The 27,131-nt window shown below is 37.4% G+C and overlaps 1 protein-coding gene across 1 annotated transcript in view; it reads right to left on the reverse strand.

Annotated features, from left to right (window-relative positions):
- Positions 1-395: 395 nt before the first annotated feature.
- The window catches only part of ttll7 (tubulin tyrosine ligase-like family, member 7), a 129,359-nt gene continuing 102,623 nt past the window's right edge, over positions 396-27,131 (reverse strand). Inside the window, exons 16-21 of the mRNA XM_065241906.2 lie at positions 23,565-23,890; positions 18,211-18,336; positions 15,079-15,159; positions 12,090-12,250; positions 6,599-6,775; positions 396-2,272 (exon numbers count right to left, since the gene is read on the reverse strand). Coding sequence (XP_065097978.1) covers positions 2,155-2,272; positions 6,599-6,775; positions 12,090-12,250; positions 15,079-15,159; positions 18,211-18,336; positions 23,565-23,890 — 989 coding nt within the window. The 3' untranslated portion in view covers positions 396-2,154. The remainder of the gene's footprint in view (positions 2,273-6,598; positions 6,776-12,089; positions 12,251-15,078; positions 15,160-18,210; positions 18,337-23,564; positions 23,891-27,131) is intronic.

Raw genomic sequence — 27,131 nt, forward strand, 5'->3', positions numbered from 1 at the left:
ATCTGAATGAAATGCATTGACTCGATCAATATGTACTAGCAGTGTCTTAACACTTTTGATTCAGAAATCATTTTAGTGTAAATGTGTGTGCTATTGCTTCAGCTGTTGCTAAGGAAGGTCGTCACATTCTTTCTCTGTTGTAAAAGACAAGGAAGGAACAAGGAGTAAGTTAGTGTAGATTTTAGTTCTAAGGAATGACCTCAGGTTAGATCAAAACATGACAAGGTTACGCTCTGGAAACTCACACAGGACCATGTGGAATGCATGTAGTGTCAGTTCAGAAACAGGCTGTGGTTTATATCGGTACCTTATGTTAGGACACCCTCAGGAGACAAAATATATGGAAGTCAAAAAGGTCAGACACTATCTCAGATACAAGTCTTGAGCCTATGAGGATGTTTTAAGCCGTTTATTGCTATTAAACCCATTATCCTGAATGAAAATCTAGGCAAAAATGATATTTGGCATTGTGGCATAATGGTAACTTGGATGAAATGGCCTGAAATGGCCCATTTAATGATCATTATAAGAAGGACTTGAAAAGTTGGCTTTTAGAACACTGTGACTGTAATTTCATTACTAACCAAAAGAAAACCCAGCAGCCAAGAAAACCTCATTTCTAAAAAGGAATTCCATGAACGTACTGAATCATAAATATTGCGGACCATCCTTCTCAATTGCCCACCTAGTTAACACAAACTGCTGGTTGTGTGAGTTGTGTTGGCACAGCATGGTTTGAGCTGGCACATCCAAGTCACTTTAACTCAAACACTACAGTACATAAACATTCATTCTAATTAGGTCCAAAGCAAAGCTTGGCAATTAGCGCAAATTACAGTACTTTCATAAAAGGTTATCTCATTCATAAAATCACTGATACATCGGTAATGCCATAGTTAAATCAGTTACCAAAACTTAAAATTTGATATAATAATGTAAACGCAGACATTTTTAATGAAATAAATAGCATAAATGAATTCAAGTATTTTCAAGATGAAGCCATCCAAGTTTCCCAGCTCACGGACAGTTTGTTGTACACACTACCCAAAGCAGTACTGAAGGTCCCATTCATAGTCTCTACAAGGACACACATCAGACAGGTCCGACGTTGAGGTTAATATTTGCATCTACACAATATGGCTCACATAGTTATGCAAAGAAGATTTACGTCCTTTAAGTTGAAAGGTGATCTCAGCTGTAAGTTAAAAACAGGCAACTAGTCTAGTTCAACAAAGCATTCATAAAGCATTCAAATAGTACGCATTATTTAATTTTCTAACTCTATACTACCCACAACCCCCTACTGTAGATTTAACCAGAACTTAAAGCATGAAACTTTTAACCTTGACCATTTCTGCACCATTCTTCGGCTTTCACACAGGAGGCGTTAAGGCGTCTGCTTGGACATATTTTTATTGTTGGTCTCTGGACTCATTTGCTAACTAGTCAAGAAGCCATTAGTTTGTAAAATTCATGAAATAAACTAATTGTTCATATGTGTAGTAGCAGATAAATGTCTGCAACACAATTTCACACTTTTATTGTAATAGTACTTTTATTATTTAATAAATCACTTATACAATATTTTTTTTAAATATAATTTTTGCTGCTGGGGTGAAAAACAATCTTTTGGAAACACTGTTTTAAGAGCAATTAATTTTCATGTTTTTTTTTTTTAAACGCCAGACGCATCCTGTGTGAACGTTTGTGATTTTGACTCTGGGAAGAACTAAACAAAAATATGAAGTGAATATTAAAAAAGTGACATGTTGTGCATTAAATAATAAAATAATTTAGTAAAACAGCATTAATATAACATCATGATAAAAACAAAACAAAAAAAAAAAACACATAAAAACATAAACATGATCTTTGTCAAATTGATGAGGCCGTAACATTCACCGTAATGCATGGAATAACTGTACAGTATCGAAATTAAATCCATAATGTTCATCATCTTTAAAAGCATCCGAAGGGAGACAGCAGTGCAGCGGATTTTTTACAGCGAATGAGATCATCTGCATCCGACGCATAAACAACGCAAGCGAGGTTCGATATGCTGCTGGAGTTTGTAGAGGTCCCAGGCGTAATGCCTTTCTAAGAAAGGTCTAGATGTCTTCTACCCAGCATACTGTATGTGGAGTCCAGTTGGCATCAAAAGTGTCCCATTCGTGCAGTAAAGACGCCGCGGGCACGTGACGTGGACGAGGAGCGGCCAAAACTGGAGGACGGGCACTTGATGATAAACTGGGAGGTGACTGGCAGCAGGTACCTGAGGAGACGGAGAGAAACGACAGAGAAATGGAGGTTGCACAGCAGACTCAAAGGCAGGATCAGAGGCACAAAGGTCGCTTAAAGAGTTCACAGCTTCAAACCGACACTCTGACCCGTGTGTCTAAACGGTTCTTTTTTAACACAATGACTGACACAAGTGGCTGAATGTGATTTGTTTTAACTTGTTTAATATGCAGGATGTCCGAGATAGGATAACAGGTAAGATAATTACTCTCTGAAACAAGACAGGGAGGGTAACCATCGGAGACAGCTGACTACTCGCATTGTATGCAAAGAGAATGAACTAATTAGAATTTAGTTTGAAACAAGGCAATTCACAGTTAATTAAATACATAACGTCACAGTAGCAACATGTTGCACGGAAACATAGTTGATTTAAATTGGTAAAATCTTTTTGAAAATCTGGGTAAATGTCAAATAATGTCTGAAATGCTGAAAGGGAGCTTTAAAATTGTACTTAAAAATGTGCTAAATTGTAAGAAATGTAACTTTTATTTTCATATTATCATCATATGTTTTGCTATTATTACATTTTCAACATCAGTTAGATTAAATAAATCTAGAGGCTAATTCACATTGATCGGACAAATTTCAATGAACACTGCCAAACAGTAACAGATTTGTTCAGCATAATTTTAACATCCAACTTGGAATGCAAGTGTTTGCTGGTAAACAGTTTAAACTGTAAAGCAAGCACAACAAAATGCAGGATAAGATGTATAATTTTGATACAAATGTTTATTTAGTTTAATTATAAACATTTTATTATTGAGAAAAATATAAAAAAATAGTATTCACAATTACTAACTTTTATTTTCTAGGTCTTTTCATAATTACCTCTGTGAACATCCTTCATATATTTCTCCTTATACCCCTCAGAAAATGTGCATATTAATTTTAATACAGACATTTAAAAAATGTTAAAGCAACAGTATGTAAGAAATGTATATCAATTAATCATAAAATGGCCCTGATATGTCACTAGACATTAAGAAATCATTTTCATTTCAAATACTTATATCACTGACAACAGTGGTCTGGCCAGGATATTGTCATTTAAAAAGTGGAGTTGCAGCCCTCAACTGATGTTGATGTTGTCATGTTGTGTATTGGCCACCAGTTGTGTGATTGCAGTACCAGTTTTAGCCACAAGTTTTGTGATTGCAATACCAGTTTTAGCCACAATCCTACATACTGTTCCTTTAATATATTTATACAGTAAGAGTTTGGTTCCAAAACGCCATTTTTAAAAAAATAGTTCCGCCAAAATCAGTATTGTATCTGGTCAGTATTTAAAAGTAAATTCTTCATTTTACGCAAAATCCGATATCCGTTTTGTCATCTTTTCTCCCTTTTTCCCCAAAATGCAATAAACGCCAGTCCTCCTTCTCTGCAGAATGCAATAAATCTGCTCAACAAATCACAGCGCACCATTCCACACATTGTATACAACAATGGTGGTGCGTTGAATCCACACGAAATCTACTGGAAAATGCCGACTGTTGTTTGTTCTCACACAACAGCATGAAGCTTCTGTCATGTAACACATTGACCCCATAGGATCTTATGAAAAACTTTCCATTATTTTACTCATAGTCAACGAAAATCGAGCAGGACCAAAAAATTTTACAGCTGATCGCTGTCAAAAAAATTCAGTGACGACGTCCCAAGAATGACAGCAGCAATGACAGTGTTGTTAATATGACAAAATAAGTGTTTTGATTAATGCCATTAATGTTTGATCAGTGTATACCACTAGTCAACTAAATGAATATAGAAAAGATGAATGCACATTTATATATTGATTCAATAGATTTATTGCATTTTGGGGGAAAAAGAATCAGTTTTTATAATAAATCTTTGAAAATCAAATTATGGATTTGAATTTTTTATGTTTTTATAACCTAAAGATGCTATATGAAAGTTTGTAACAGATAATAGTGGTTTTCATCTTGTCACTTTTTTTGGTATAGAAAACATATTTTTAGTCAAATTACTCAAAATGAATTCATTGCGTTTTGGAACCAAACTGTTTATATGCATGTAAGCATTTAGGCAAATCCCTCTAAACTCCACCTCCATCAAAAATTTGATAATGCTATCAACACATATGTCATCAAATACTTTTCACATCCGCTTAATTCCGGCCACAGGTCATTCAGAAATACCATTTTGTCGGCAGAATCCATTAAGAGTCTGATTAAATAATGCTTATTTATAAGAAAACATGTCAGTGTGTTTTGCATCTGAGTTCTTCATATATATATATATATATATATAAGGACTGATGCTTATCTAACTGAAATTTTTTTTTTTTTCAAAAAGCCCTTCTGCAGGAAAGCAGACCCAAGATAAATGGAAAGAATCAAATTATCTCTAAAGAAGAACGTCCTTGAATCTTCTTGAGTACACACTACAATACCACACAACGCCACGCCAGACATGTTCCTGCAGTGCATTCACTACACTCGCCAGCATGATATAATTAAAGAGGACAGCTTGCTTCCTTTATTACCTAAGTGTTATGGATAATAAAAATCTTCATGCAATAATGCATATCGATGTCTTAGATCCATGATCCGGACAAACGTACCTTTCACATCACGCATGTGTGATCTTTTCTTGCATTCCTTTCATTAAAGCTCTAAAAACAAGGCCCGATTCTCAGATTCCTTCCTCCAGACAGGTGAGATCTCACGAATTGGTTTTGGGTTGGGGTTGTGCCTCATTACCATATTTTTCACTACAGACTGCTGAGTTTGGTCAACAAAAGGAAATGTCAAAGGAATATGAAATTCAAATATGAACGTATAAGAAGATGGGTCTTTCCGGCTCTAAAGAATTCCCAGTAAGGAAGTTTCATCCGTGAGAGAGAGCTCCATCACTCAGGGTCCAATCAGGCTGCAGGCAGTGTTTAATTGGACCTCTGTGAGGATTCCACCAGGTCTTTGGCTTTTGATCATTGAGCGGTTCTTGGAAAAACCTGCCAGTGCAAAGCCCCCGGAGAACCGCCAGCTGTCTAACCTTCGAAACTGTGTGTGCTTTACTAATTACACACAATCACTCGGAGATCTGCACATATCTCTTCTGTTTGCTTGTTTAAAGCCTTCACTTTATCATCCAACTGCCACGTCACAGTTAAAACTTTGCGAGACGGATAGTTCACCAAATCTGTACGGCAAATCTCATATTACGTTTCTCAAGGGTCAGGTATTAGTTTTACGACTTGTTAAAACTTTTTATAATTATGTCGGCAAAAACATTGTCCTCAACACATAACGTAACTTTATAATAAATAACAAAAAATGTGTATATTTACTGTAAATATTTTCCAACACCATTCATGATGCAAGTAATTTTTTTCATAATCTGACAAATCCAGGCAAAACAGGATATCTAATGAGGGACTTTATCTATCCGGAAATGATTGGATTGCCAAATCTCACGACAGGTGGTTAGGGGGAGAAATTTTAATGTAAGAGGGATTTGTGACATCAGCAGCGATGCATTGTGACCATGCAAGTCTGTGTGTTAGGAAAGTAAATAAGACCAAATCTGATTTCAGAATGACTAACATCTTTTCTAAAGTCATAAAGAAGTACATCTGGGCTACTGTACAGAAGACAGTCACCTGACGGATCCAGACAAGGAGAATAGGAGGGGATAGAGAAAGAAAGCCACATTGAGACTCCGACATGCTCAGACATCATTTTCCTAACGAGGCGACGCAGACGCGGGCTCATTGAAAAATAACACATCCCCGAGGGCCGTTCCAGCATTGAGTCGGCAATGAGGCGTGTCCTTAGAGAACCCGAGTGATGGGAGAGAGCGGATGTTGGCGGGGACACTGAGCGGAGAAGAGGCAGAAAATTATTGGCCGGCTTCTCTAAGGCCACAACCCATCCAGGACACCGTGATCGGAAATGTGAATGAAAGCAGGTGTGCAAAGGTTGGTGGTCTCAGACTGGACATACTGCAGACGTGGGGGGCAAGGTTTGATCCAAGTGCAAAATTTAGGGCAGACAGGTTTGAATGGTTCTGGATGATTTATAAACAACATAAATGTAGAAATCTGTTTATGTAGTTGCATTTACGTCATTTAGGAATTATATAGGACTTTAGGAAAAATTAAAACAGCATTTAGTTCAAAGACTGTTGGTGTTAAAAAGATTAACAGCTTTAAAACAATTCACCTCTTTATTTTCTTTATTCTTTTTCAATGCATTACTAATACACATTTCTTTTAGCAACATCCTCATACAAGATAGACACAGGATGGGCAGTGGGCGGTTCAATAGCGTACCTGGTGTCATCCCAGTCTGGGCCGAGTCCGCCGAGAGAACTTCGGGAGTCGGCCACAAACTTGTAGACCACAAGCAGACAGTCTCTGCACAGCTGTACGACGCGCTGGCAGCACCTGAGCTCCAGTGTGGACAGCACCTCGCTGCTCTTATTGAACACGCTCTCCCACGACGACCTGCTGGGGGAAGATACACACACATTAATATTACAGCGTATTGTGTGGGCACCATAACCAAAATCTTTATTGGTTTAAGAGTAACCGCATGACCAAATATTTCAGAGTTGCGGTATATGTCATAAATTGTTTTTTGAAAGAAAATTCGCAGTAGCATAGTTGATGTATTCAAGCTACAATATGTGACTTTTCCCTCTCAATCACCATCTTTGTTTGAAACATTACATTTCAGGTTGCTTATCTATACACAGGTTGATGTCAAACTGCCAATTCTTGTGAAATCCTACCCTTATTATTATTATTATTATAAGCTTACCATTGCAAACTTGGAATAGTAAGGAGATTTTTTTACATACTTCACCCTACTGAAAAATCAAGCTAACACCAGCATAAGCTGATTTTAGCTGGTTTAAGGTGGCAGTAGCTGGTTTAGGCTGGTCTTCCAGCCTGAAAAGCTAAGTCCAGCTAGACCAGCTTAAAAAGTGACCAAAACACAGCTAGACCAGCTTGATACTCCAGCTAAAACCAAGTTGGGAGACTAGCTAAAACAAGGGCAAGAACCGATTTATGCTTATTTTCAACCAAAAGTTACAGATTGAAGCTTTGAAGCATTTGCTATTTTGGTTAATTCAGTAACTTTTTTTCCATGTAACAGAGTTTCAAACATTTGAGAACACAACTGTACTTTTTAATATGTACCAAAAAAAGCAAAAATAAAGAAGGATCAGTAGGCAAACAGATAACCAGGACCCACCAAAATAAAGAGAACAATTATTGACCCCATGTGTATATATGTATATATATATATATATATATATATATATATATATATATTATGGCGGTCAATGGATATATTTAATATATTTAAAATATTTAATCTAAAATAATCACATAATTGTCATGAGTTAACTTGCGATTAATCGCAAATTTATCACACATTTTTATCTGTTTTAAATGTACCTTAATTTAGCACTTTTCTTTAATACTTTTAATCAACATGGGTGTGGACAACATACAAATCTATGTTTATTTTTAGTGAAAACATACTCAACATAGAGCATAAACAACATATGCATGTTTTAAATATAGTAGATATGTTTTAAAATAACTTGTTTGTCTATTAAACGCATGGAAAAAAGAAGATAAAAGTAATGGGAACTTGTGTTTTTTTCTCTTTCTTTACACAGAGCATTTAACTTACACCACCCCATTTACATTTTTGACAAAACCATCAGTCATTGTTTTGTATATGAATTTTTCTTTCAGAAGACCATTTTCTTTCTCCATTTCTGTTTGCTGCTGCATCATTTGTGAGCTGTCCTGACAAAAAGAGTTGGAATGAGCACATTTACAAAAACGAGTTACTGTATTTATATTTTGACATTTTCTATTAAAAAACTTCCAAACAATGCATGATTTGTTAGAATCTAACAAAACATGGCAGAACTACACCTGTTTGAACTTGACAGAGTCAGCAAAGTAAATTTTTAGAAAAATATTTTCTTAAGGTTCAAAAACAAAATTACCCAATAACTTAAAATCACAAGGAAGATAGTTTTCAGGTCTCGTCGCTCTTAATAGCTCTTTTAACTTCAATCAGATGCTAAATGTTATCTTTCTAAGTAATACTTTTAACACAAACAAGTCCTGCACTTTATTATCTCATTCCTGCATGTTTGAAAACCGAAACCAAAATCTAAGCTGTGCAAGTGGATGGACAACCATAAATGCGCTTAGTTAAGTTAAGCATTTAGTACGGTAGGCTACATTTCTTAGAAATCGTACAAAAAGATCATTTTAAATGTTCAACTAAAGCAATAAGCCCCAAGAAGTAGTGGGTTACCAGTGCATTTTATAACTGCTAAGGGGGGTTGTAGGCACAACGTGAAGCGGAGTGCCTAAAACCCCCTTAGCTGTTATAAAATGCACTGTAACCCCACTGCTTCCCGGGGGTTATTGCTTTTATAAAACAGTTAACTTCATATGCATAGCAGGATTTCATAAAATAAAAATTTAGTAAAAATTAGTTGTAATTATATTAGTACAAATATGTGTCTCCGCCAAACAAAGTAGTTCCTCAGAATCAAGTGTGACTGAAACAGAGCGCAGTTCCCAACCAACACAGACGCAACAAAGACACAATGAAAATATGATTTAAGACTGAGGTGTTTATTTTATAAATCACCATTCATCTAATTTATACATTAACATTTATATTGTGCAACTGTTGAAGTGATGATCAAACATGCTTGGAACCATGCTTAACTCTTTCCCATTCAGTGTTTCTAAAAAAAAAGTTGCCAGGGAACATTTTCTCTATATTGACGAGTTGACTAAACAATATTTATTGGCATTTATCTGGATATTGCCTTTAATTGTGCAATTGTAGACAAATTTAAAATGTGATTAAAGACTGTGGTGTTTATTTTCATAAATCAGAACGCAGTGATACTTATGTAATGCGGTCTGAACCGTGGGTTTACCAGGGTATTTTATCATGGCTTAGAGCGCGTTTCAACCAATCAGAATGAAGAACCAGAACAGGCCGTTTTATTAAACTATTTAGAGCACCTGGATCAGTAGACGAGGCTTAATGTATTTATTTTTATGAAGACCGTTAACCTATTTAGACAGCAAGGGTCACATTTACTGTCTAAGCTGCATCACAATTTATCTAGATAAAGGTTCAAACAGAAATTATGTTTTGTACGTTACGTTAATAAAATTTGTGGAGTTCAAATTACGCGTTAAAGATGCAGTTTGTATTATTTTCGCCGCTAGATGGCGCCAGATCAAACAATAACAATGATGTTGTTTACTGACGCTCTGAAGCAGCATGGAATTATGGGATTTGTAGTCTTTAACTCAACCACTGATGGCCATCAATCAGACGCGAACGAGAAATCACGTAAGGTAATCAAGTCTTATAAATGTTGCGTTTGATGACATCGTTTATTTCATTAAGTTTATATGTGATGTTCAAAACGAAATTGTTAGTCATATTGATATTACAGTATTAGTGCAAATTCGATGGTAAACACAGCACAGAATTAAGTTTTCAACTTACAATCTACAATGATTTTTGACATAATGTATTGACAGTACAAATCTTATTGTGAAGTGTCTTAAAATGACCATTTATATTGCTGTACAATACCTGTGATGTGCATATCGTCCGCGGGAAGACGCGCTGATTACAATCTACACACTAATGTTGTGATCAATATAATAGCATACGTTTTTTAAAGGGTTACGAATCAAAACAACTCACCCATCGCGTAAAACACAAGCAGGATCAGAATATCGGTCTAGTTAAATGTTGTCGTGAAGCTCTCTCCATCCAGATAATGCAACAAATTGATCCTCCCTTGTTTTGTTCCAAACTCTTCTTGGGTCGTTTGGTTGGCCCGTACGCTTACAGGAGCTGACACAACCAGCGGCAGACGGTACAGAGATATCCATAAGTTCATAAGCAAGCGCGTAGCCCGACAGGCGCTATCGCATAGTTCCGCATTTGTCCACAACACTGGCTCGCTGCGTCCGAAAACTCAAGGCAGTGAGGACTTGTTGCCTCGCTGCCTCATGAGGAAATGACTTCGGCTTCGGAGGCCTGAAGGCCGCTCAGAGAAAGGCTTTCTGACGCACTTCAAAGGCAGCGTGTTTGAAATATAAACAGAGAGCGCCTTTGTGATAACTAATCACATATTTGAAAACTACAATACTAATTTCTCGCTAGAAATGCAATTAAAATGCTTAAAAAGTGAAAATATACGTTTATTTTCACTAAATTTGTGCTCCAGCTGCTTCCTTGGCCGCCATTTTATTTTTTCGAGCTCGACCACTGTTGTCATGTGGTTTACGTCAGTAAAGGCGGTGACAAAGGGTCACATGGATATTAACGTCATTGACAGGAGACTGCACTGCCCCGTGTCAATGTTTTGAATGGAAATTTTTTCATGATTTACAAGTAGTTGAAAACATTACAGATATTGATAGTAATCAGCTGGACAAAATATATAACACTGGCCTAGTGGTTTTTGGAGATTTTACTGCAAATATCTTACAAATTGCACCTTTAACGTGTTACTAATGCATTAATTTTGACAGCCCTAGTAAATATATATTTTATGCCCAAATGAATTAAATATAAATGTTGGGGCACACATTGGGGGAATACAAAAGTGAACTGTTTTCCAATATGCAGAGAGTGCCCCAAGTTTTGTAAAAAGAAATCTTCAGTAAATCCCTCAATCAATTTTTCGCCAGTTTTTTAAAAATGGAGTAAATAGGCGGTTTAGATGATTTCCAATGTAGTAAAATCCGGCGTCCGGCCAAGAGGGCCACAAAATAAAAGCTAAAAGTTTCAATGAAAGTTTTTCTGTATGTTTTAATCCAAATGTGGATGCAATTAAAATAGTCAGTGTACATATAACTATTACACACATCAATGGAGTAAAACACTAACTCTAAACACCCCTTAATCTCAAGTTCTAACCCGAGTTGACCTGTTTGGCATGTGCCCAGTTCTTTGCATTTATATGTAAATAACCTAAAACTGTCTAGCTTACTGACAGCTGCGCATGCACTTCAATACCGTGGCACAGCATACAGCATAAAATGAAAATGTTCTACCAGCTTCTATTGTAATACGCGCCGCCGCAACAAATCATCTGGAAAAGTAAAGGGGTTTGACTTTCGTTCATTTGACTGGCGTAGAGAGTCTCGTTTCTTCAAAGTCCTGGCGCAGCGAGGAGATTTGTTTGATTGTTGAGATGATGAAATGTAACGTCTGAGGATGTGAATTGTACATTACAGGCGGGGAGGCTCTAGAACGGTCTCCCCGCCGAGATCTCCTTCCCGTGCTAACGGCTCACGGGCCACCTTCACACATCAGACCCTGATTAAACAGAAGCAGCATGGGCCGCCGGCGCTCCCTCTAATCCCCCAGAGCTGCGTTCGCTCTCATCAACTCCAAATGGCCTGAACCTGGCTATATAACATCATTCACTCTCTGGCAATTACAAGAGTGAGTGGGCCATACAAAGTCCCTGAGAAGCCCCCGCGATGAGCAGAGGGAGAGGGGCGGTCGATAAAAAGGGGTCCCTGCTGTTTGCTCTCAGAGCTGATAAAATCACAGCATGTGCAAGTATACGTGTACAGTATCATAGCAGCAAGCTTGTTCATTTCTAAATGTGACTCTCAAAAGGAACGAAAGTCTATATCAAAGCTTTTAAAATTCGGTCAACCGAGCACAAAACAGAGGTAGTTTGTTCACGATCAAACTTCTGCTTTAGGGGCCAAACACGTACAAACTTACCCAGAGCTGGAGAGGCAGTTCCACAGACCCTGACCATGGCTCCAGAGTAGACGGCTGAAGACGCGGTTGAGAAGGCGATTAAGTCGAAGACTGTCCACGTCCGGTTCGCTCCAGATCCTCTGCAGAACCTGCCGGATGTTGGTACGAACGATGTCCAAAACCTTCCAATGAATGTGGAACAATGTGGTTGAAATTTTCAGCTGAGCTGTTTACATTTTAATATCAACACAAAATGACATTCAGAAATTATTTTACTGCAGTACTGTAAAAGATTCATAGTAAAACAAAATGCTCCACAACAGATTTTGTTTTAACAAAGAAAAAATGGATTGCAGATTTAATGAGAACAAATTGTAGGGTGAGACTTCATTCTGTTCATCAGAAATGTATTGGATCCCAGTTATTGCAGTCGGGAATAGAGGTGAATGAATGGGAGTTTGCAGTAGATTATGGAGGACCGCTTCCCTGCTGAAACACTGCCAGCAGCCCCGTTTTTACCTGGAACATGGAGGCTGAAGGTCAACCTCACCCATGAGAACATCCTTACTGGCAATACAGACTTGTAAGATGTTTTGAGTGATTACACAGAAGCCAATGTTTTTGAAGCACCCAGAGGCTTTAAGTGAATAGGACACATTTTGTTTGCAGTTTATGACAACGCAGACAGCATGAATTCAGTAATGGAGATATTTGCCTCTAATCTCTATCAATTCTTAGACATTCTCTCTACTCCCACACTCTTTATCAACATAATGATACACGATGCTAACATACACCTTTTTGATCTTATTTAGCTCATTGTGTTTTAAACTAAACAGGGTATATAACCTAATACACCAGTACACTTTACAATAAGCTTGTATTTGCAAATGCATTAGCTAATAGCTAACATGAACTAACAATAAACAATATAGTTTTTATAGTTAATGTTAGTTCATGCAAACACAACCGTTCACTTTAAATTCATTGTGCATTAACTATTTAAAAGATGTACAATGCTGAAATTAACATGAACTAAGATAAAAACACTTATATTTCATGTTAGCTAATGCATTTGCAAATGTTAACATATACAATCATAGTTCATAGTAATCAAGTGTTACCATAACATATATCGCTCCTTAAAACAACCCTGTAACACTTTACTTCAAGGGGTGTTCATAAGACTGACATGACGACATCATAATCATGACATGTCATAAACATGAAGGAGATTTTATGCACATTTATGACATCTGTCATTAAGTGTCATTTTTTCAATTATGTCATTTTTAATGCAAAGATATTCTTTGTTATGACAACTTGACATAAACCAATACGTCATAACTTGTCATAAATCTGTCATAAACATGACATAGCAAAATAATTATGAAACTGTAGAAACTACATAGCTTTAGGGTTTAACATTACATTAAAATGTTCAAACTTTTTGACCGAGTATTAACACTTAATGACATTTAAATTACAAATTATATTTGTTCCACTGTAGTTGAGGTCAAGAAAAATATTCATGACATTGTTATAAAACTATTTGACAGAATATTAACACTTAATTACATTTTAATGACAAATTATATTTTTATCACTGTAGTTGAGGTCAAGAAGAATATTCTTGACGCTGTTATAAAACTATTTGAATGAGTATTAACACTTAATGACATTTAAATTACAAATTATATTTGTATCACTGTAGTTGAGGTCAAGAAGAATATTCATGACGCTGTTATAAAACTATTTGACTGAGTATTAACACTTAATGACATTTAAATTACAAATTATATTTGTACCACTGTAGTTGAGGTCAAGAAAAATATTCATGACATTGTTATAAAACTATTTGACAGAATATTAACACTTAATTACATTTTAATGACAAATTATATTTTTATCACTGTAGTTGAGGTCAAGAAGAATATTCATGACATTGTTATAAAACTATTTGACAGAGTATTAAAACTTAATGACATTTAAATTACAAATTATATTTGTATCACTGGTAAAAAGTGGTCGGTTGTGTTGTCTTGGTAATGTCAAGTTGTCATGACAAGTTATGATGTATTGGTTAATGTCAAGTTGTCATAACAAAGACATCTCAAACAATGTCATCTTTGAATAAAAATGACATAATTGAACAAATAACAGTCATAAACGTGCATTAAATCTCCTTCATGTTCATAGCACGTGTCATGTCATGATTATGAAGGTGTCGTGCCAGTCTCATGAACACCCCTTCAACTAAAGTGTTCCCAACACGTCTAGTGAAGTTGCTGCTTTTGTCTATTACTTATAGTGTAGGCAAATAAATGTACACCCAATAAAACAGTGAGTGATCCTAATTTGTATAACTTAAAAAACTATATATTTGTTTAGCAACAAAATAGCAAAATGTTATGGAGACAGCATTCGATAAACCATTAACTGAAATAAACGCCCAACTGAACTGATTTACTAAAATGAATCAGACTTTCCAATGCAACTTGAAGGGTAAAGACTGTGAACAGCAAAACTGCAAAGTAAGAACAGCACAAGAGTAACGACATGAGCTCCCCTCCACCCTCCTTCTGCTGCTCGACATCTGTGATGTGACTTTCAACAATATGGCTGAATTAATGGGCGTCTGTGTGAGAGACGTTAACTCTATTCTGACTGATCCCTCGACTTCAGCTGATAATCAGCTTGAGGAACGAAACGATTCCTCATTATAGCAGTCTGTCAAGCCCACCCTACCACACCCACCCCACTGTTATGATTCAAAATACCTGAAGCCTGCCGACATCACCTGTCGTTCAATACTGTAACAGTGCTGAAATTGAGTGGGTTAGTACGGTTTCAACTTCTTGCATCATGCGTTTTATTAAAAGCAGAAACAAATGTCACTTACTTTTCTATTTAGGATCAATAAGCATTTAAACACCCAACATACGCCTTTGTCACTCAAGACATGATCAAATGATAATTTGGCATTAAGGAACTTCATTTGCCAACTCACCTTCCTCTGTTTGGTGGCGTCTAACTTCACCAGCCAGTAAGACGCCACTTTTGGTTTATGGAACTTCCAGTTGTTCAGTATCTGAAGAAACAGATGAATTCATTTTGTTATTGTAAGGACAGTGTCAGACAGGGTGAATGAATATTGATTAACATTTAATTTCTAATTGTTTACATGATATAATTCAGTTTATCGGTCCAACATTTGAAGATCCCTTACTAACTATGTCTACTGGATGTTTACCCATTTGTTTATAACGTACTGGGACAACCAGAATTAGGAACGCCTCCCAACAACCTCACTGAAAGATATGGGGAACACACAGCAACAAAGTCGTTATATTGATATTTTTAATTGTTTAGCCCAGTGGTTCCCAACTCCAGCCCTCGGGACCCCCTCCCAGAACATTTTAGATGTCTCCATATATAAAACACCTGATTTACTTATTAATGTGATTATTAAAGGATTACATCACTTTCTTAAAAAGAAAATCCAGATCATTTACTTACCACAATGACATCCAAAATTTTGATGTCTTTCTTTGTTCAGTCGAGAAGATATTAAGTTTTTTTTTTTTTGTGAAAAACATTTCAGGATTTTTTATCATTTAAATAGACTTTATTGGACCCCAACAGTTTACAGTTTCAATGCAGTTTCAAAGGGCTCTAAACAATCCCAAATGAGGCATAAGGCTCTTATCCAGCAAAACAACTGTCATTTTCGGCAAGAAAACTAAAAAAAGTTTTTAAACCACAACTTCTTGTCTAGCACTAGGGTTGTGCCGATAGACGATAGTATCGTGTATCAAAGATCTTCAGACATATTGCTAATGGCAGGCTTTCATTGCGATAGTCATGACGATAGTTGGCGAATGGTTATGATGATTATTATTATCATCATCATAGTTTTACATTAACATCCACATTGCATGCTTTTCCTCGCATGAGGGTTTGTGGGCTTCACTTTACGCGGAGAGCTTGTAAAGAGAGAATTCCTTCTTGCATGTACCTGCACTTAATGCGCGCGTCTTGGACTCCTTCTAGCAACTAAATCCAGCGCGTCATGAGCAGCTGCGCTTCTCTCTGTCTCACATGCACGCGCTCTCGCATCTGTCTGAAGTCTAAACATAAACTAAAGTAGTAATCCTTATGTTCCCAAACTATCCCTTTTGTTTAAAATATAACCAGCTGCATATTGGCGCCTCTCTCACTCTCGCATACCTGCAGAGAGCTGCGCTCTGTCCGAAGTCAGATCACTTGGTAGTATGATATGCATTTCAAGGAGTTGTAGCAATACATCCCTCGTGTTTAAAATATGATTGTGTTTAAAATATGATCGCGTTCCGCTGGACTGATGTGTTTAAAAAGGCACCTCTGAGAGCACCAATGCTTGACTCGTGTAGCTTTCTGCAACAGCACTAAACAAACGCATTGAATTGTTTGTATTTTAGCGCTCGTGTGTGTGCAGGTGCATGTTTTACTGTCATTTAGTAATCATCACATGGGCTTTATTGACACGCTAGGATTAATGGCATCAGTTTAAAGAAGGTTGCGGTTATGATGGTGTTGCTCTTGTTCTTTTTGGTCCACCAATCAAGTGACTTGTCATAATGAATAAAAAATGAACAAATAAATAAATGAGTAAACTACTGGCCCGCCCCCTGATACTATCGTGTATCGCCGATCTCACAGGCTGACGATAGGACGATATCAAAATGGGGCAGATCGCCCAACACTATCTTGCACTAGACGTGTGAAGCGCTAGCGCGACCTCACATCGTACGTCCTGACGTCAAAAGGTCACAATAAACATATGTGAAACAATAAACAATATGTTAAACAATAAACTAACACCAGGATATTAATTCATTTCATTTCACATACAACAACCTCGGAACGGTCCTTTTTTTTCACACTTGTAAACACTGGGGCGGTAGTTTCGCATACGCCATGGGTGACCTTTCGACGATATGACGCAATGACGTGAGGTCGCGCTAGCTTAATTACTTCTCGACTAAACAAAGGAAGACATCGACATTTTGGAGGACATGGGAGTGAGTAAATTATCTGGATTTATTTTTTTTTTAAGAAAGTGGAGTTATCCTTTAAGGAGACATCTAAAACATTCTGGAAGGGAGGCCCTGAGGACAAGAGTTGGGAACTGCTGGTTTAGCCTATTTAAATGCTTGTTTGGTCTTGTATTAAATAATTTTAAGTCATATTGAGGCCCCTTGGAAATTTGTTAAGGTCACCGGTTTAGAAACACTTTAATTAGACAGTAATTTATCTGTTAAAAAATTGGCCTTAAGCAAAATCCACCCACCCAATTCCGAATCTAAATTCAATCTGTAAGAGAACATATTAGAATAATAAAAAAAAAAACTATTCTGCACCATTTAGGATTTTTAGATACTATTTAGAAAGCATCTGTTTGTCCAACTAATCTGTCTTGTACTTTTCTCCTTCATTCCCATTCTATTGAAAAAGACCTTGAATGATAACACTGCATTCACACATGCTCTCTCCCCACTGTATACATTTTTTAACAAGTTTAACAAGGATTTGAATCTTTGAACATCATTTTACATTATCAATAATATATTCTCGCTCTCATTGTTGAGTCCCGCTGGTACAGTACCCGTGAATACCTTCTGATACATGTCAATAAAATGTAAGTATGGCCATGTGAGTGTGTGATGAAGGCGTCAATATGTTCATAAGCATTTATCTTTCTTGTATATATCATCATTAACTCCTTAAACCGTAAATTAGACGATGCATAATATTACAAGCTTTCACAGGCAACCGTGCCAAAATACAGTATTTCTCTTTATTTAAATTTCACCTGCACATGTTTATTTATGCTTCCCCCATTAAAAGTTTTTACGTGAACGTTCATGTATCTCAGATCCATTGGGCTGATCATACTGAGAAATGTCTTAAACAGGTGCCGTCGGCCAGCTGTGTTCTGCGCGGACAGCTAATGGCTCTCATTAACCATACAGGTGGACGGCTAATGAGTCTACATACAACAAGAGACTCTGAGAACGGCTCTGGATTCGGTCGACTTCAAATGAGTTTAGGGAACGAGAGGAACGGAGCATTCGCCCTTTGTCTCAGTGGCACATCTCACCTCGTCCAGCACGGCCTCTGCCTCCTCTTCGCTCTTCCCCGGGTAACGAATCCTCATCTCTCCGAGCGCCGCCAAGGTCTGCTGCATCAGCTCCGCTTCCCGCTCTTTACTCAGCGGGATCTCCCCCTGTTCACGTACAGGGTACAATAAAGATGAATTAGAGAGCGGCGACTTTCTCCACAGTCATCAGCTTTGTTTCATCTCTGCGAGTCTTGCTGTGAGACTTTGCTCCCAGCAAGATGTCTAGTTTCTGAAATGAAGCTTCATTAAAGGAGCAGAATCTTTATAATGCAGAATATATACAATTTAATCAGACTCCAACCATAACCATATTACCAAGTCTGTTCTCGTTAAAATTTGAAAGAACATGTGTTGGTCAAATTTTACACCAAAAATACAATAAATTGCCTTTTTTACTTTCATGCATTTCACGCAGACACCTTTATCTAAAGCAACTTACAGTGCATTACAAGGTATACAGTTTTATGTTTGTGTGACATTTTGTGCTGCTAATGCAATGCCCTACCAACTGAGCTAGAGGAACACCTTTGGGTTTTGTGTTTTTTTAATCTGTTTTACAACCTATAATGCAAAAATATTAAATAACAACAAACAAACAAACTATTTATTATTACTGTAACATAAAATATCTTTATTCAAAGTAGAATTTTATTTTGGGGGGTGTGATGATACCTGGACATTATGAGATTAATTTCATAAAGAGTTGGCTAAACCACATAAATGTGATGATCACGCCACCCTATTCAATCCAGCTGAACGGAGCACGTACATCTTTAGTAGCCGTCTTTCTAAACTCAATCTAAAGTCTTATTAAACAGCATAAAACATAGCAGCAGTGTGTATTGTTTTTTTTTCTCTGATTAATAACCTTAATGAGAGTTTAAACAAAGAGGAACAGCGGTATTTATAAGATGAATGTGCTCATAAATAAAGAGCTAATTTTGCCTCATATTCTGAATTTTTTCAGCAGTATGACTGATTTCCCTCTCTGAGGTGTGCCGAAAGAGACTCAGACTAAAAGAGCAGATATTAGGGTGTTGAATAGGAAACGATTGCGATTGTGATAGCGTGTGTGTGCTGTCTTTATTGTTTGATGGATTGAATTGACTGGGAAGAACGATGGGAAAATAAAAATGATATTTGTCATTTTTACAGGAGAAGCGTTCCCAGATCTTCAGTATATCAGTAGATATGCATGCATGTGTGAGCAAGACTATGGTAAGAATCAGTTACTACTGTATGACATGTTGTGTATAATGCATACCTGATCCAAACCACATCCTATTAAAATGGGATGTTTGCAAGTATGTTGCAGTTAAAGTGAAATCCTTTAAAGTCCTATAAAATTAACATGCTCTTTAACTCATTCCCCGCAATTGGCGAGATAACTCGTCAAATAAGAGAAAACGCTTCCCTGCCAATGACGAGTTTTTCCGTCCATCAGTATTTTTTCTCTTATCCACCAGGTGGCGCTCTTACAAAACACGGAAATATTCCCTTAGGACAAACAGTTCAAAGTCTGTGTATGCTTTAATGATCGCTTTGAATCTGATCTCTAACAGAAGTCCTTCACATAAATTATCTCAGCTTTTTGCTCAAAATTTAGTATTTTTTAAGAGACCTACCTGTCAGGATCCTGCCAGACCCTTGTTTGGTAATTAGGTCTAGTTCTATATGGCAGGGTCCTGACAGTACAATGTTCTGTGTGGGTCCACGTGGCTATATATTGTTTGTATCTTGCCACGTGTTTCCAGTGTCTCGTCACTTTTACCCCGCTCCCTTGTGTTCTCCTGCCTTTATTGTTTAATTATGGTCACCTGTTCCCCTCTTGATTTGCTCCCCTATTTAATGCCCTTTTGTTTGCTGTCCTGTGCTCGATCGTCTGTTTACATGGTGTTTGTTCCACGTGAGTGTTTAATAGCAAGTCTAAGTCAAGTCAAAGTTATCTAGTCTGTTAGTTTATTCAAGTCTATCTTGTCTAGTTTAGTTACCCTGTAAGTCTGTCTGTTATTGCTTTGTTTACCCCCTCATGGGTTTTTGTTTTCTGTTTTATTAAATAAACCTGTTTGAGTTACCTGCTGTCTGCATCTGGGTTCTGTCCATAGACTGTAAAAAAAGATGGACGACGCGACGTCGCCTCCCTCCATTGTAAGGAATTGAAGCCAAAAATGTCCGTCCACGGTCGCCGCCATGTTACGTAAAAACGTCAGTTTGGAGCCAGGGCATGCGCAGAAGGAATCGTCCGTGGAGCCAGAGGCGGAGCCGCGGTATCAAACTTCCGCCCAAACGCTTGCGCAACCAATTAAACCACGCCAATCTAAACGACACGCCCCGTTTCTATAGCATCAAATAACAAGCTAAAAAGGAAAGTTATCACAAAAATGAACACTTGAACATATATCAATGTGATAACAACTACTTAAAAGTACTAAAACTTTCTTTCGAAAACCTTTATTGGAAGTGTAAATAATTTTTTTATTTAGAGCAGAGTCCCATTTGTTTGAATGGAGAGGGCAGGGTTATGACTTGTACTGCAGCCAGCAACCAGGGGGCGATCAAAGAGCTTCACTTTTCAAGACTTGAGGCACACCCAGTTCTGTCCATTCCGAATTCCTGACACTACCAATATTTGAGAGGTGATAAAAAGAGTTTTTTTTTTTAAGCAAAGGGTCTGTTCTGTTATTTTGATATATTGTATGTTTATAAATTTAAAGAAGAACATTTTCTGGAACGCATTAAACTTTTGTGAAAATCTTAAAAAAACGCTGGCGGGGAAAGAGTTAAAATCCCTCTGTGGTTGATAATTTTATCCCTCAAAACTCATCATTTTTATAATCAAAATGACATTTATACCTGCTTCATTTAACTTAAAATACTTAAAATAGCTGGAATTTAATTCTGCACCCTTGTTTCATTCTGTATATGCAGATTCGTAAATATATCCGATTTTTGGCGGAAACAGTTGAACACTTTATGGCATGCGGTGGGCGGAGCTGAAGAGTTATGAGTATGGGCAGCTTTGAATACTACTTTTGGATTCACAGCCAACATAGATGGAAATCAAACTTTAAAAACTTTTTTTTAAATAACCAGCCTTACATTATACATATCCAGAATTGGATACTGAGTCAGTACTGGACGAACAGGAACTACAGCAGCAACCTTTTCAGAAGGACGTCTCTGGTAATTAATCCTTATTTGTTTATCCACTATTGTAATAAAAAAGCAACGTAATCCGTTTTTTTACTGCATTTGCCCATTTTAAAAGGTGTAAATGTTGTAAATGCAGTACAATGCCAACTGAGGCGAAAAATGTTTGCTGTTGTTTACATTACATGCACGTATTTGCGACTGCAAACAAAACATGTGAAATTTTGTTTACTTACACTCTAAAAAAATAATCCGTAAATAAACGGATAATGTCCTGGCAGAAAATTACCGGCACCTTTTCCGTTATGTTTACAGATATCTCTGTTTATTCAAAAACAAAACATTCTGTAGATTTTTGGAACACTGTCCGTAGATTTACAGAACTTTTCCGTAGCCTTTAGGGACACTTCAATCTGCCTATGAAACGCAACAATGGTGACAATCAACAACAAAGCTTCATGCCGCAATGCATGCCGGGTACCAGGATTGTGGAAATCTCTTTCTTAACATTTACTCTCACCATTGTTGAGATTTGTATCCAAAGTGTTGATGTCTCTGAAGCAAAAACCACAGCTGACACATTTGCAGCAATCTTATTCAATACAGTGTCTTATTAGATCAGCATAGAGTGTCACTCTTATACATTTCAGTTATTTCTTCTTATTTTATCATTTCATATTTAAATGCTAGGCAGCATAACATAAAAATTACCAAGCTTAGATGACAATATAGACACCTCCCCTTACTCAAGCAACAAACAAGTTGTAATTGCTATAAGCAAAAACACTGTTGCAATGCTAAAAGAGCAGAGTCAGTTCTGTGAAGGTCAAGGGACAAAAGCCTAACTAAAGGGAACACTAATCACCATAGTGGTGACTTCAAAAGAATCCAAAACAAACACAAACTGTAGATTTAATTTGATAAATGTTGTGGTAAATATCCATTTGACTTACACGTCACGTCAGAAAGAAGATTTGTCTACTAAATCACATGTGTGGATGCTGGAATAGTTGAACACTTGTATCTTGTTCTGACAGCATTTGTTTAGAAGTTAAACATCATCCATGTTAGTAAAGAACTCTGCAAGCAAGTTGTAATTTTAGGTTTCAAACAGAGATGGTGATAGAGAGGCAAAAGTGAAAGATTGCAGCAGGAGTTGTTGCACCCATAATGCAACATGTATTTTTTTTAAAAAACGGATAAATGCCTGTAAAACATAAATACGGAAAATTCCTTCATATTTACACAGTACTTTGTCCGTTTTTTTACGGATTTTTTTTAGAGTGTAGGCCTGTGGTTGTGACTCCTAAACGGGGTCTTTGAAAGTTTTGAACGCTTTTCAGTTGGAAAATCAAATGGAAAATCAAACTGAGCCTTGTTTGTAAAGCAGTCCTCTCCGAAATGCAACCAGGGAACAAACTCATTTGCAATTACGTCCGGGAAAAACAAACTGCATTGACTGTTGTCTTAAGACAGGAAAAGCTAAATAAGGTTTTCTTCTCCTTCCATCCAAAAACACACTTCTTTTGACAAACTATCTTCCTAAAACAAAGTTGTCGCGTGCTGTGCAGTGATACCGGTGACTTCTACTCGACGGACCAATGCTAATGCGCGTGACGTGCAGGGCAGGCATGCTTTTCTGGGGGTAAATTCCCATAGAAGGAATATGGGGTCAATCAGTCGTAACGGATACCCCCATTCGAAAAACACTTTCCGAAACTTGTAGGAAAAAGGAGGCGTGAGTTTGGCTCAGAAATCCTCTGTTACAAGCTCAACTGCTTTTTTGACCCTTTGCTTATGTTTAGCATGAGGACTACAACTCTTAAACTGTTTTAATAAGTCAGAATGCATGAAATAGCATTAGACCACCCCTTTAAAGAAAAAAATCTTTAATTTGCATATTAAAAAACACCACATGAACATATAAGCAACATGACGAACTTGATGTTCACCATAGGGGGACTTTAAGAGAAACAGATTTTCGTATTTCTTTTTTATTTTGGGTCAAATATGACATTGTTAGTTTTGAGTTTTACTCTGATACGTTTCTGGTGTATTCTACACCACATTGTGTGCACAAGTCAATCTGTGCATGCCAAGCATATAGACAGCTGCACAGTGCACACAGTACACATACTGCAATAAAGTAGCATGCTAGTATGCCATATTAAAGAGACACTTGCCGTGTTGGGGTGAATGGCACCCAAACTGCTGCTATGTGGAACTCTGTTTGCAGAACTGTTGCGACTGAGCGACTGGGAACGAGACGCTGCGTGTGCTCGCAATGCGGTCATCGGCGTCGTAGTGGGTGCTGTTTGAGAGGCTGCAGTTGGAGCATTAGCCATATGAGTAGCTGTTTTTGGCCGTCTGGTCTCGTTGGTGGGTGATTGCGCAGTAAGAGAGGATATGGAGCGCGGACAGGACATGGAACGGCGGATGAGTCCGGAAAGGTTGGGTGAGGAGGAAGGACCCCGCAGCGGTTTAGGGACGGGTTTCCAATGAACACGACCTGAAAACAGAAAACCAAGAGTTTAGCAAAACATTTGACCTAAAGATTCAAGACACACGCTCACTTTATCCTGGATCAGAACAGAAATTAAGTATGGCATAAGAAATGGCCAACATCTGACAAAAACCGTGGCTGAAAGGCTTTGAATAATCACCACATCACATGGTCATCTTGCTGGTCATACTGCTGTCAGGTTTCCAACTCAGGATCAGGCTGGACAGCTCGTCCGAACACACATACATATGATTCAGTGATTTTGAATGACCTCCAGTTTGTGAGCTAGCCAGCAGCATTGCCGCTCCATTCGTGAATCTTAAGGGAGGGCGCTTGCCAAATGTGGTATTACAGAAGCTTAGCTCAGACTGCAGATGGCCTCTGGGCAGTGTGTGGCCGAGGGGGCAAAACAAAGTCACCCCAGAATGCCCTAACGCCCCCTCTCATGGTAACCCAATCACCGGCGACCCCTCGCATACCAAATAAACCTGTCAGCCTGCTACTTTGTCCCTTTTTCAGTGGCTAATGGGAAAGTCATGGCTTCAGTTGCGTCAGCTACAAAAAAATCGATGGGCTTTTTTTAATTAATAGAAAATATACTTTTGTCAAAAGCTATAAGCTACACAAAATAAAGACATTTGGTCCAAATTACCCTCCACTGACAGACCTTAACAGTGTTAAGGCTAAATCTTTTGGCTTTGCTGTATTAGAAATACCATTATTTCAAGATGACAACATGTGACGCTCAACTCGAAACTGTTCACGCCATCAGACTAGGAGTTATGGGTTTCTGAACCAGCAGTAAAAACGGCAAAATAAATCTGTGTGAAAGAATATTGTTGTCAGCTGAAAAATACATATTTACAACATTAAATTACATTTGAATGATTCTGCTCAATATTGGCTAACATAGAGGGCCGTATTTTAAGGATCTAAGCGCATGGTCCAAAGTGCACAGCGCAAGTGCATTTAAGGCGTGTCTGAATCCACTTTCGCTAGTTTAACCTCTTGAAAAGCACCCCCACTCTGGCCCAAACCATGGAAAAATCTACTTTCACTAAAAGGGTTGTTTTTACTAAACCATTTAAAGTATAAGCAACACTTTGAGCTTCATTTTCCAGGTTTCAAAATTATTTCAAGTTAAAAATTAAAAAAGTTAGAGAGGTTGAAGTAAACTGTAATACATTTTTTTAATACTAAAAATCTTAATGATAAATGTTTGTGAAATCTAAAAATGCAATGATGCCAAAGTCACAAGTCTAAAGAAGTTATGTTTCACGTTTGAGGCCAATAGGCCCAAAAATGAGCTTCTTGCAGAGGTTTTTGTAAAACTGGTGCCTTTTCTAAGTGCCAGTCAGAGGTGGGTAGTAACGAATTACATTTACTTCGTTACATTTACTTGAGTACATTTTTTGTGTAACTAGTACTTTTAGAGTAAATTTAAGGATGGGTACTTTTTACTCTTACTCAAGTACATTTCTAGTGAAAAAACTGTACTTTTACTTCGCTACATTTGGCGGCGTTACTGAGCTACTGTCAAATGGTAATAATTAATGAATATATATATTTTTTTTTAAGTTTATAGGGCGTGTTCGAAAGTTTCACGAGACAGGCTGCGTTACCCTTTAGCGCGCGCGACCGCGTGTAGATGATAGGAGAACCAGATGAGGGCGCGTGTGCGTTGTGCGAGATATCGGAGGCAGATCATGCGTGGCTTCAAGTTCGGTCTATGTTTTCACTCCAAGAGGTCAAAAAGAATAGTTTCATAATGTGATGCATGCTTTGTTCAATAAACGAGCTGACATCTCAGCGTACAGGAATTCAAGATCCAACCTGAAGTGGTAAGTGTCAGTAATGTCTATTTGAACACTATTATGTGACACACTGTCCGAGTTTTTTTTGCCATATGCACTCTTGTGCAAGCGATGACAAAAACTAGTGTAAGTTAAACCATACAAACAGCACGTTCACATCTGCACATTTCCATATCGTTTCCCCACAACTAAACAAACTGAAGAGCATAATGTAAGGATGTCTTGCATTTATACACAAATCCGGACACCTCTCTAATGTGTAGAAAATACATTCAAAATAAAAACGGGATTGTATTTTATTTAAATCCTTCCTAAAGAATGAATGAATAAAAATAAAAGAATAAAGTTTGATTTTAAAGAAAAAAAATAAAAGCCCCAAAATAAAAGTCTTTTGTTTACATGCATACACGTTCGTTCTTATTATTTATCCTTTGTGTAAGAGTATGTAAGAGTATAAAATGCAGTTTCCACACCAGGAAATAAAACGTCACACAAAGATGTTGGATTCGTTATCTAATTGGCTACACGTTTGTCTATCAATATTTTCCATGAAGTCATTGGAGGAACGAGCGAGTCAGATGACGTCACGGTATTTGACAGTGCTGTTTGGATATTATTCTCCCACCTACCTTTTAAAACAAAATTTGAAAGTGCGTTTGAACATGGATGTAATCTCATATACAGTGTTACGATGTAAATAGTCCTCAGATTGTATATTATAATCTATTACAAAACGTTCATGTGAAATCTAATGTAATCAATGGACAATATATCTATATTTCACAAATTATACACATTTGTGGACAAAAATGGTCACTGGATGTATTCTATTAGACGGTTTTCATGGGTTATTCACACATTTGAAACAGACTGGATTCGATTCGCGGTTGTTAGATAAACACAAAGGTGAAAAGTCCCATTTATATTATGCATGGTGTCATCTGGACTTCTGTAACAAAATACTATATTTATGATGCCTGAGCATATGTATCTCAAAACAGAAACCATATACTGATGCTAAACCTGTAGACCTTTTAAACAATGCATAGTAATGTTAATATTATTAATGTTTGTAGACAGTGGGCTACATAGATATTGTTAGCAGCGTTTTTAAAAAAACTGACGTCATCCCGCCCCCGACGATCTCTCTTCACTTCCGGTCAAAAGTATGGCAGATGGGCGGGGTCCGGGAGAAGATCGCAGCGATTAGCAATTAGCAACACGACCCAACTTCAAACGATCCAATCAGATCTCGATGGACAAATTCAAATCCAGTCCTGCCTTATTTCATCTCAAAAGCCGTTTCATTCGGATATACGTAACAACGGCGAAAATAAGGCAATCGCTACTTCCGTTTCATGGTGACTTTAAATTTTTCACATTAAAAAACGTTTGCTGCTGCGCATTCCTTGTCTGTGATAAGCAAACGTACA

This window comes from Paramisgurnus dabryanus, chromosome 14 (assembly GCF_030506205.2).
Source record: "Paramisgurnus dabryanus chromosome 14, PD_genome_1.1, whole genome shotgun sequence".
Classification (NCBI taxonomy): domain Eukaryota; kingdom Metazoa; phylum Chordata; class Actinopteri; order Cypriniformes; family Cobitidae; genus Paramisgurnus; species Paramisgurnus dabryanus.